This window comes from Oncorhynchus mykiss, chromosome 29 (genome assembly GCF_057628025.1).
Source record: "Oncorhynchus mykiss isolate SJ-2025 chromosome 29, ASM5762802v1, whole genome shotgun sequence".
In the NCBI taxonomy this organism is placed as follows: domain Eukaryota; kingdom Metazoa; phylum Chordata; class Actinopteri; order Salmoniformes; family Salmonidae; genus Oncorhynchus; species Oncorhynchus mykiss.
In genome coordinates, this window is record NC_143050.1 from 20,980,800 (window position 1) to 20,992,367 (window position 11,568).

The 11,568-nt window shown below is 42.3% G+C and overlaps 1 protein-coding gene across 3 annotated transcripts; it reads left to right on the top strand.

The window, feature by feature from the left end:
* Positions 1 to 1,857: 1,857 nt before the first annotated feature.
* Positions 1,858 to 11,304, top strand: LOC110509906 (solute carrier family 35 member E4). Of its 3 annotated transcripts, none has more exons than XM_021591109.3 (3): positions 1,858 to 1,992; positions 4,039 to 4,652; positions 8,298 to 11,304. In XM_021591109.3, exons 2-3 carry the CDS (start codon positions 4,058 to 4,060, stop codon positions 8,816 to 8,818), a joined length of 1,116 nt encoding a protein of 371 aa, XP_021446784.1. In that variant the 5' UTR covers positions 1,858 to 1,992; positions 4,039 to 4,057; the 3' UTR covers positions 8,819 to 11,304. The 3 variants fall into 3 exon arrangements, with proteins under 3 accessions (XP_021446784.1, XP_021446783.1, XP_021446785.1); XM_021591108.3 differs by lacking the exon at positions 1,858 to 1,992 and adding an exon at positions 3,269 to 3,416; XM_021591110.3 differs by lacking the exon at positions 1,858 to 1,992 and adding an exon at positions 3,279 to 3,852.
* The last annotated feature ends 264 nt before the right edge of the window (positions 11,305 to 11,568 follow it).

The window sequence follows — 11,568 nt, forward strand, 5'->3', positions numbered from 1 at the left end:
TTTTTGCAGCTCGTTCCAGTCGCTAGCTGCAGCGAACTGAAAAGAGAATCGACCCAGGGATGTGTGTACTTTGGGGACCTTTAACAGAATGTGACTGGCAGAACAGGTGTTGTATGTGGAGGATGAGGGCTGCAGTAGGTATCTCAGATAGGGGGGAGTGAGGCATACGTTTTTTTAAATAAATAAGCATCAACCAGTGGGTCTTGCGACAGGTTTACAGAGATGACCAGTTTACAGAGGAGTATAGAGTGCAGTGATGTGTCCTATAAGGATCATTGGTGGCAAATCTGAAGGCCGAATGGTAAAGAACATCCAGCCGCTCGAGAGCACTTTTACCTGCCGATCTATAAATTACGTCGCTGTAATCTAGCATAGGTAGGATGGTCATCTGAATCAGGGTTAGTTTGGCAGCTGGGGTGAAAGAGGAGCGATTACGTTAGAGGAAACCAAGTCTAGATTTAACCTTAGCCTGCAGCTTTGATATGTGCTTAGGGAAGGAAAGTGTACCCTCTAGCCATACTCCCAAATACTTGCATGAGGTGACGACCTCAAGCTCTGAACCTTCAGAGGTAGTAATCACACCGGTGGGGAGAGGGACATTCTTCTTACCAAACCACATGACCTTTGTCTTGGAGGTGTTCAGAACAAGGTTAAGGGCATAAAAAGCTTGTTGGACACTAAGAAAGCTTTGTTGTAGCGTTTAACACAAAACCCGGAGAAGGGCCAGCTGAGTATAAGACTGTATCATATGAATATAAATGGATAAGAGAGCGTCCTACTGCCTGAGCTGTTGTTTATGTAAATGGGGACTAGGATCGAGCCTTGAGGTACTTCCTTGGTGACAGGCAGAGGCTGAGACAGCAGATGTTCTGACTATACACTGCACTCTTTCAGAGAGGTAATTAGCAAACCAGCCCAGACACCTCAGAGAATCCAATACTCCTTAGCCGGCCCACAAGAATGGAATGGTCTACCGTATCAAAAGCTTTGGCCAAGTCAATAAAAATAGCAGCACCAGATTGCATACCAGAGAATACTAGACATCAAGAAAGCCAGTCAGTTGATTATTGAGAAGTTTTTCCAACACTTTTGATAATTAGGGCAAAATAAATAAATAAAATATAATAACAATAATAAGAGGGTGATTGCAGCAGAAATACTTTTGAGGAGATGAGAAACTCCATTGGAATCGTATTTACGCCCGTCGTGTGTAAATTTGCCCATACGTTGTCAATTGGCCGCGCGGTGCATTCTGGGTGATTCCCGGACAGGGAGATCGCTCCATCAAGGAGTAAATGGGAGTTATTTGGGCGTTAGCTCAAAAAAACAACATTAGCATGACTTACGTGAACAAGAGGTACAACGTTACAAACCTTTTCCGATATATGTGATAATGAACTTGTTCTCTGCAATATCGTATAGCTTTGAAATCGTGACATTGCGTTCTTTCGAAGAAAATAAGCACGTTTCTCGACTCATACCCTGGCTTTTAGAGGTGATTGCTTGACGATTAGTTTAGCAACCGCGTGACACTGCATGAAAACGTGAACGCGATTGGTCAACAGTCTGCTGGGCGGAGCGTTATGTTTCTCCATTCATTTCCCGCAGGGATTCTTATCTCTTCCTTTAATTAAGAAATAGATATGCAATTCAAGAGGCTTTATTGGCATGGGTTATATGTTAACATTGCCAAAGCAAGTGAAATTGATAAACAAAAGTGAAATAAACAAAGTGAACAGTAAATATTACACTCACACAAGTTCCAAAAGAATAAAGAAATGTCATATGTCATATTATGTCTATATACAGTGTTGTAATCTCTGATTGCAGAGTTGTAACAATATCTATTGGTTGCAGTTAGAGAGCAGTGACGTGAGCGGTACAGCTGATCGGGCGATAACGGGGCACTGAGGCAGACGAGCAGTCAGCTCAGCTCGTTCGCCTGGGATGTTTTTTGTGATGTTACCAAGACAAAGATACACAACTACAGAGGTAAATGTAACCAAAAGGCACAACTAATAGTAATTAATGCCGTTATGCTGCCGCGTGATGTTACGTTTGGGGAACATGGTTCACGTTCGCTATTTTAGCTGGTCAATTGTTGCAGTGGGCAACATTAGCTGGCGATTCTGTGATCGTTTATCAGGCCTTTCTGGTCCGACAGTACGTTTGAATCGGACTTGTTTAGATATACGGGTAGTTTATATAATAAATTAAGCTGATAGAATAGGCACAGAGTTTCTAAACCCAGAGACGCAACATCGCGAGACTTCCTGGAACGCTTGTCAACCAGACCGGGGTTTGAGAAGTTAAAAAATATATATCATTAGCTGTTAATTTTCGCAATCTAAAGGCACAACCTCGATTGGAGCCAATGTCTTAAGTAGTTGAACATGTTATTACTCCAACCTCGTGAAAGTCACACCTTTGTGTTGATGGCGTGCACATGCGCAGTTCAGCGCTAGACGACCGTTTGACCCGATGACTTATTTCTGCGCATGTGTTTAGCTAGCCAACATTGCCACGACATATTCGATATTTGGTGGATATTGATTTTCTCATCAATACCTATTGAACCAAGCATGCCATTGCTATGAAGATGGTATATTCTGAATCAGGGTGGATGGAGAGAAATCATCACCTTTTTATTTACTTTTATTGTTATTTTTAAATAATACGATTTTGGATTTCAATCTTCAATACCTCTTACACCTAGTGTGCCATGACCATTATTGTAAAAATGTATTAGGAAAAAAATGTGTCCATCCTTCCCGGATTCAGAATATATAATTTTAATAGTCAGGGCACGCTTTGTGTAGGAGCTATTGAAGATTGAAAGCCAATGAAAATAAAAATAAATTTTAACAACAACAAAAAAGTGGTGGATTTTTGTTACTCGTCCAATGACTCCGAATATATCATTTTAATAGTCATGGCACGCTTTGTGTAAGTGCTATTGAAGCTTGAAAGCAAATAAAAAATAAATACATTTCAACAACAACAAAAGACGGTGGATTTTTTGTCCACTCTCTCACTCAGAATATATCATTTGAATTGTCATGGCACGCTTGGTGTAAGAGATGTTAAATTGAAAGCTATATATATATATATATATATATATATATATATATATATATATATATATAATACATTTTAAAAAGTGTGGCTGTGTGGATACCATCTTCATAGTCATCGCATGCTTTGACGAGAGAACCTTATATCCAATATAAACTAGTTTTACCTCCGTACTTCACGGATGACGCAAAGCATGTGAAATAGGGCGTAATAATGACGCTAGGTCCGTGCACTCATTTCGCTGTGTAGGACCTTGCGGGGCCTCATCTTTTCAATGTGTGAACAATGTATGTATAGGAATTGCCGTAGTTCTGCTGATAGGACGAGACCCCTCGCATGAAGTAAGTTTCTATCTATGGGCATTACTTGCAACTGTAGCCGCTGCAAGAGCGAGTGGCCGTTTGATTTCCGGGCCGGCGACGTAATTCATGGCAAACAACAGTAGGATAAATATAGCCAGCTGAATGTAGCCAATATAATACTATTTGAACATTTTTCTGTGTCATCATTTGGGGATTTTAAATTGTAACCAATCACGGACGCACCAGTAGAGGATGTAGGAGAGTCCGCAGTTCTCCAAGGAAGAACAATCTCCTGCTACCCACCACTTCGCACTTGTCTTGCTCGCTAGCTAGCATCTGTCACTACTATTTGGTTACACAACCATCTCCTATGCAAAACAGTAACACGTGTCTCAGCGTGGTGTAAAACATCCGTGTTTACCTCAGCAAAACAACACAGAAAACTATGGATATGTAATCGACAGAATAGTCTCAAGTAAGTTAGTTAGCTAAGGTTAGATCTATTTTGTGACACGATTATCAGGATGAGATACATTTTATACAGCTGAAAACGGCTAGCTAACGCCGACCATATCGAAAAGGGTTACGCAATCGGGACAGTTTGTGCAGACACGAATGTGATGTTCTTGCATTACGAAGTCAAGATGTGTTTGTCTTACAGAAAAGAGGATGAAAAGAACATGATTAGCACCGATGGCCTCTCTAAATGCGAGGCGACACGGCGCAAGACGGGGAAAAGGCCACTGGGGGAAATGCTGCACCTTCTGTCCGCTGTCATTGTCTGGCTTGTGACGGGGACAACCATCTCCAGTCTTAACAAATGGATATTTGCAGTGTACAACTTCAGGTACCCCTTACTGCTATCGGCCCTGCACATGTTGACAGCAATAGTGGTGGACTTTTGGCTTATTAAACTTCGAATGCTCCAGCACAAAGGCGGTGTTGACAAGCATAAGGACCTTACCAACAGCGCCAAATGGAAGGTATTTCTATTGAGCTTGACATTTTGTGCCAGCATTGCGTTTGGCAACGTGGGTCTGAACTATGTCCAGCTGTCATTTGCCCAAATTATCTACACCACCACGCCAATCTTCACCCTGGCGATTTCCACCCTTATCTTGGGCAAGCAGCATCACATCCTCAAATACACGGCCATGATGCCCATCTGTCTGGGAGCCTCGTTCAGCATCATGGGCGAGGTCCAGTATGACCAGACCGGTTGCTTCTTCGTGTTCGCTGCGACAATGTTGAGAGGTGTCAAAACCATCCAGCAAAGTGAGTAAAGTCCCAGCTGCTACCTTTTTATTATGCTTTTATAATAGTTATTATGTTGCATTTCTGATGGGTGTTGACACATTGTCTGTATAACTGGGGTAGGCCTAAGCAATTAACATATGGGTGTTATGTTGGAATAAATCAGAATGTCCCTGTGTACTTCAAGAGAGTGGAAAATAATGCCCCTAACTGAAATACTCTATCAGTGTAGTTTTGGTGTTCCCTTCAATCCTATGTTCATATTAAACTTCCCACACTGCAGTTAGGGTTGGAACATTTCACTGATGCTCTGAGTCACTCCTCAAGTGACACACCCAGTCTAGCTAGAGATGTTGTGTTGCCTGTTGCTAAGGAAACTTTCAAAACTACTGACAAGAGTTTACCCATGGAAAACGTATCAAAAAGGACTAGTCCCTGCCTGGTAAACCGGTTCGAGCCTATGTTTTCTCTAATTCTTTTCACCACTGAGCAAATTTCAGGTCTGCTGAGTGCGAACTTTCTGTGCAACTTCTGGCTCACGTTTACTGTGAACACTGAGGCTGTACTCGCTTTAAGTTAGTTTTAACAGTGGTCAAGTAGTCTACTGTGGCTATTTGATCATAATGTAGGCCTACCATCAAAAACTATGGAGACATTAACATTCTAACATGGAAATAGCTGTTCTATCGTTCATCCTACAGTAGCAACCAATGTGTGGTGTTCAATGTAGGCCTACATTCCATGAGACTTTTGAAGAAAAAAACATGCACGGCTTGACATGAACCTGTTTATCCACTTGTCCTTCAGACAAGGAGGTGACTGAAAATGTTGTTGTGGTGTTTGATGCAAGAAACCACTTTACAAAATAAAATGTATAATTATTTCCATATAACTGCCCCTTTAGGACAAAAAAAAATCTATTTACCTGACTGGCTTTTCAAGGATGTCTAGAAATGTACAAGTTTGGTGCTCTTGTAGGAACCAATCACTCTCCCATTGCTGCCTACAAATTATCTATAACTGGGCTAATAACTTACTAACTAGCAAAGGATAGAACAACAGTTAAGGATATATGTAACAGTTCAGTAAGGGCACCTCCTCCCAGCTGCCCACTGCACTGAGGCTAGGAAACACTGTCACCACCGATAAATCCACGATAATTGAGAATTTCATTAAGCAATTCTCTGGCCATGCTTTCCACCTGGCTACCCCTACCCCGGTCAACAGCCCTGCACCCCCCACAACAACATGGGTGCACCTCAGCCACGGTCAAGGACCTAAACGATATCATAACCGCCATCGATAAGAGACGATACTGTGCAGCTTTATTCATCAACCTGGCCAAGGCTTTCGACTCTCTTTCGGCTTGTCAATCACTACATTCTTATCGCCAGACTCAACTGCCTTGGTTTCTCAAATGACTGCCTCGCCTGGTTCATCTACTTCTCAGACAGAGTTCAGTGTGTCAAATCAGAGGGCCTGTAGTAGTCTCTATGGGGGTGCCACAGGGTTCAATTCTCGGGCCGACTCACTTCTCTGTATACATCAATGATGTCGCTCTTGCTGCTGGTGATTCTCTGATCCACCTCTATGCAGACGATACCATTCTGTATACATCTGGCCCTTCTTTGGACACTGTTAACAAACCTCCAGACAAGCTTCAATACCATACAACTCTCCTTCCGTGGCCTCCAACTGCTCTTAAATGCAAGTAAAACTAAATGCATGCTCTTCAACCTATCACTGCCCACGCCTTCCCGCCCGTCCAGTATCACTACTCTGGAAGGTTCTGACTTAGAATATGTGGACCACTACAAATACCTAGGTGTCTGGTTAGACTAAACTCTCCTTTCAGACTCACATTAAGCATCTCCAATCCAAAATCAAATCTAGAATTGGCTTCCTATTTCGCAACAAAGCATCCTTCACTCATGCTGCCAAACATACCCTCGTAAAACTGATTATTCTACCAATCCTTGACTTCGGCAATGTAATTTACAAAATAGCCTCCAACACTCTTCTCAGCAAAGTAGATGTAGTCTATCACAGTGCCATCCATTTTGTCACCAAAGCCCCATATACTACCCACCACTGTGACCTGTATGCTCTTGTTGGCTGGGCCTCGCTTCATATTAATCGCCAAACCCACTGGCTCCAGGTCATCTAGAAGTCTTTGCTAGGTAAAGCCCTGCCTTATCTCAGCTCACTGGTCACCATAGCAGCACCCACCGGTAGCACACACTCCAGCAGGTATATTTATCTTGTCACCCCCAAAGTCAATTTCCCCTTTGGCTGCCCTTCCTTCCAGTTTTCTGCTGCCAATGACTGGAACGAACTGCAAAATCGCTGAAGCTGGAGACTCATATCTCCCTCACTAGCTTTAAGCACCAACTGTCAGAGCAGCTCACAGATCACTGCACCTGTACACAGCCCATCTGTAAATAGCCCATCCAACGAACTCATCCCCATAATGTATCTCTACTTGCACATTCATCTTCTGCACATATCACTCCAGTGTTCAATTGCTATATTGTAATTATTTCGCCACTATGGCCTATTTATTGCCTCAACTCTCTTATCCTACCTCATTTGCACACACTGTGTGTATATATATATATCTATCTTTTTTTTCTATTGTATTATTGACTGTAAGTTTGTTTATTCCATGTGTAACTAACTCTGTGTTGCTGTCTGTGTCACTTTGCTTTATCTTGGCCAGGTCGCAGTTGTAAATGAGAACTTGTTCTCAACTAGCCTACCTGGTTAAATAAAGGTGAAATGAATAAAAAAGTTAAAAGTGAATGGCACAGATCTATATATGGTAATGGTCTGTTTTGGATATAGGCCTACTACAGCTCTGATTGCTTATGGTGCACCGGTCTGTGTAGAATGAGTAGTGCCTGTCAATGCAATAGAGTCCTACTCCGATGCATTCTGCCTACAACAAAATCTCTTGCATAGTTATTTTTGCATGCTAAGTACTGCATAGTTCATTTTGTATTGGCCTGTTGCATTGAAAGTGGCTAGTATTGCATTGATTCGATCACAATTCCCACAGTAAAGTGAAACGTTGATAGTGTTAACGGGGGAAACTCTAGCTTCTCTCCGCGCTCTTATTTCTTCTGTGCGCAGTCCTGGGGGTAGCTGCACACACCCTCGCAGGCCCGCAACTTAGAGGAAACATTGGTTGGAGCACTCAAAAAAACCAGGCAGAGAGCTCCAACCTGTTTACCGTAATTAAGTCCTATCACTACATTACACACTGTCAAGCTCAGAATGTCCATCCACTTATGAATACCGAACGTAGGTAAGGAATCATGGATGTGTTCTGTTTCCCCTAGGAATTGATGTCAGCTGGAGGTTTATGTTGGCTTAAGTGGTGTCCTAGTTAAAATCATCTGACCAATATGTCATTTGAATCCTGGTTCTGTATTTGACCAGTATGTACAGCGTGTACTGTACAGAGCTGTAATGATAATGAGCTTGCTAGTCTCATGATGTCAAATCCACTCCCGAGTTAACAAACCTTTGACATTTTGATGTTCTGAACATGGCAGATGTGGCAGACTTTGCATTTGACCACTGCGTGTTAAGCCTACTTTTGTGTGTGTGTTCTGTCTCTATGTAGGTTATATTTAAAATGTTTTCTTTGTGTGTCTCTCTCAGGTATCTTGCTCCAGGAGGAGAAGATCAACTCTGTGTTCCTGCTCTACCTGATGTCCATCCCCAGTTTCTGCATCCTGGCCGTAGCTGCTCTGGCCCTGGAGAACTGGGCCGTGCTAGAGTCTCCAATGCATTATGACCACAACTTGTGGCTCTTCATCCTGCTCAGCTGCCTGGGCTCTGTCATGTACAACCTGGCCAGCTGCTGCGTCATAACCCTCACCTCCGCCGTCACCCTGCACATCCTCGGCAACCTGAGCGTGGTGGGCAACCTGCTGCTCTCCCAGCTGCTGTTCGGCAACGAGATGTCAGCGCTCAGCTGCGTCGGCGTGGCACTCACACTCTCCGGCATGCTCATCTACCAGAACTCTGAATTTATCTCAGACTACATGGACGCACGGCGAGACAAAGCCAGGGCGCTCATTCGTGGGAGGGAGGAGGACATCGCTGGCCCATCACAACCCCCCCAAGACCAGCAGGGGAGCAGGGATGCCGATGGCAAGCGAGAGGACAAGATAGACTGAGAGAGAAGGAGGATAGGAGTTGGACTGTTTACAGCAACCCTGTCCTTCGGGGTTAGTTAAGTCAGGTGGTTCTGTGGCGAGGATCAGGAGATGGGCTTCAACCTCATGAGGTCATAGTTGATGATGACATGAGTGACAGAACTTGTTTGTTGGGTCGTTTTTACCTCTTCACTGTGCCAATGTATTTATTTCTGCCATGGTCTCATAGAATGAGAAGTCAGTCTAGGCCAGCTGACAAAAAAATCTGATGCCTTTATGAAAGTGACAGTTGAGTTTTCACTGTTCTAATACCCATACGTGCACACATCCTGGTATATGCATGCATGAGCACACAATGTGATATATCTCATGAGGTGTCGCTCTCACTACTCCACTGTGAAAATGTTCAACATGAGTGAGTGCTCAATGGGATGTTGGGAAGGACTAGGAACACCTCCTATAGATGGGCACAAATTAAATAAAAATAAGCATGGTACTGTTACATATCCTTCCCCTGGTCTTGTATCAGTGTGAATGAGGTTTCCTGGCAGCTTTTTATGTGGTGGATCTTAATATGGGGGATGTAGCATTTGTTCTAGTGCTATAGCTTTTGTCTAGATGACGTTTACAATGGCGGAGACATGCAAGCTAACAGGGTCGGCATATCATTTCTGTTGGCTGTTTGTAGGCATGGAGGTCAGTGAGCCACACTGTTAATCTACTGCATGGTGAAGCGCAGATCTGAGGCAAGCACTTTGTCCTGCTCAGCGACCTCTTATTGCATTTCCTCTTAATAAAAGGAACCTATTATAATCAGTTGAATAACCTCCAACCTGAACAGCAGTTCTCACTGCAGAAAACCTCTATTATTAGGCCCATTCACTCTAAGGAGTCTCACTCATCTTTAGTACAGTTCTTTTCTTCTGGGAGAGATCATAAAAAGGATTTCATGATCCTCCTTCCTGCCACTCCTGGGCTGAACAGAAATGTCTACTCTGCCAGGTTTCATGTCTCCACTCAGAGGGTGCCTCTATTTTTAACCTTTTACGTTTAGTCTCCCTTAACCTTTGCTGGACAGTGTTATTGTAACTCCCATTACAATACATTTTAATATTTATTAAGACATTGTAGTTGTATTGTTTATTTTTCTTCTGCTTTTTGAATTGGGTAAGGGACATTGCTGTTTATGGGTCTTAGAAAGGACAAAGGATGTTTTTGTTTTGCCATCTACGTTTTAAAAAATATGTAATTGAAGTTTAATAGCACTTACGGTATCTTGTCTATAGCAGGGTTTCCCAAGGTTGGTCCCCCCCCCCCCGGGGTTTACGGTTGATCTTTTTTTTTGCCTGTACACAGCTAATTGAAATAATCAAAGCTTGATGATGAGTTGGTTATTTGAATCAGCTGTGTAGTGCAAGTGCAAAAAAACAAAATGTGTGTGTGGGGGGGGGGGGGCGACAGAGTTTGGGAAACCCTGGTCTATAGCACTGACATATGTCAGTGGTCACTCAGTAGCTGGAGGTCTAATCAACTGGTCTGTCACTTGGCAAACAGTCATGTGACTAGAGGTCTTGCATAACTCAGATCCAGGTGTAAAATTGCATGTATGGTCAATGTACAGAAATGAGCATATGAAGCTGTTTCTAATCTTCCTTCCCCAGTCAAAATAACCTTCCGGTGTGCCGAACATTGACTTCTTGGTTTAGCTTCTGTTCAGTTCAGCCTCGGATAGACACTAGACAACAAAGTTGCTCTCTAATGGGAAATGGTTATATATATTTTGTTACCCACCTGTTCTTTTTTTCCCCTAATATGTTGCCATATGCACAGCAGCAGACACAGAATGATTTGTTGCCAGCCTCGACCTGATAAATGAGACGTTGGAATGAAGATCAGATTCATGCCAGTCACCCATTTGTTTTAACATTCAGAGTTGTATCAAGAGGGTCTTGTTATTGATGTTAGTTTAAATACCTCAGTCTTCAACATGGCTTGTTAAAGACCATTTGTTTAATGACTTATGTAAGTTAGCAGTTGAAGAGAGATCAAGCAGCTGAAAGCATGTCTGCCCACAACCACGGTTTGTCAACTGTTTATAATCTGTTAAGTTGCCTACTGTTTTTAAAAGCCAATTTTGGTTTAGTACCTTTTGGATTGACGATGGGGGCTTTTCAATCACACAGCCCTTAGAAAATATATATATATATATATATATATATATATATATATATATATATATATATATATATATATATATATATATATATATATATATATATATAATGACTGTACCAGCTTCACAGATCGTGGTTTGATTTGTTCATACGGAGTTATCTTTGAGGGGGGGGGCAAAGCTCATATTGCACTGACGAGTTTTGGAGATGCTGCCTTTACAGCATAGGGCTCATGTGTATGTACTGTTTTTGATGTCTGCAAAAGTTAAATCATTTTATTATATTTATGTATTTTACAATCATGGCTGGCTCAAATATATACTGGTTCAAGAATATGTCTCCTGTCTTATTTTAGATTAACAAAAAGCTAAATGGCATGTCTAGACACACTAAGCAAACACACAGAGTACAGTTTTAAAAAACAAACTGAAAACACTGGTAAAGTAGATGGCCACACTACTGGTATGGTGAAGGTAAGGGTAGGGATGTCCCAAGGTTCCCGGATAGCACTAACCTATGTACTATTCTGTATGTATTTAGTTGAGCTCACCACGTGGTGGAGGCATTTCCCAGTTACTGATATGTTTGACCTCAAAA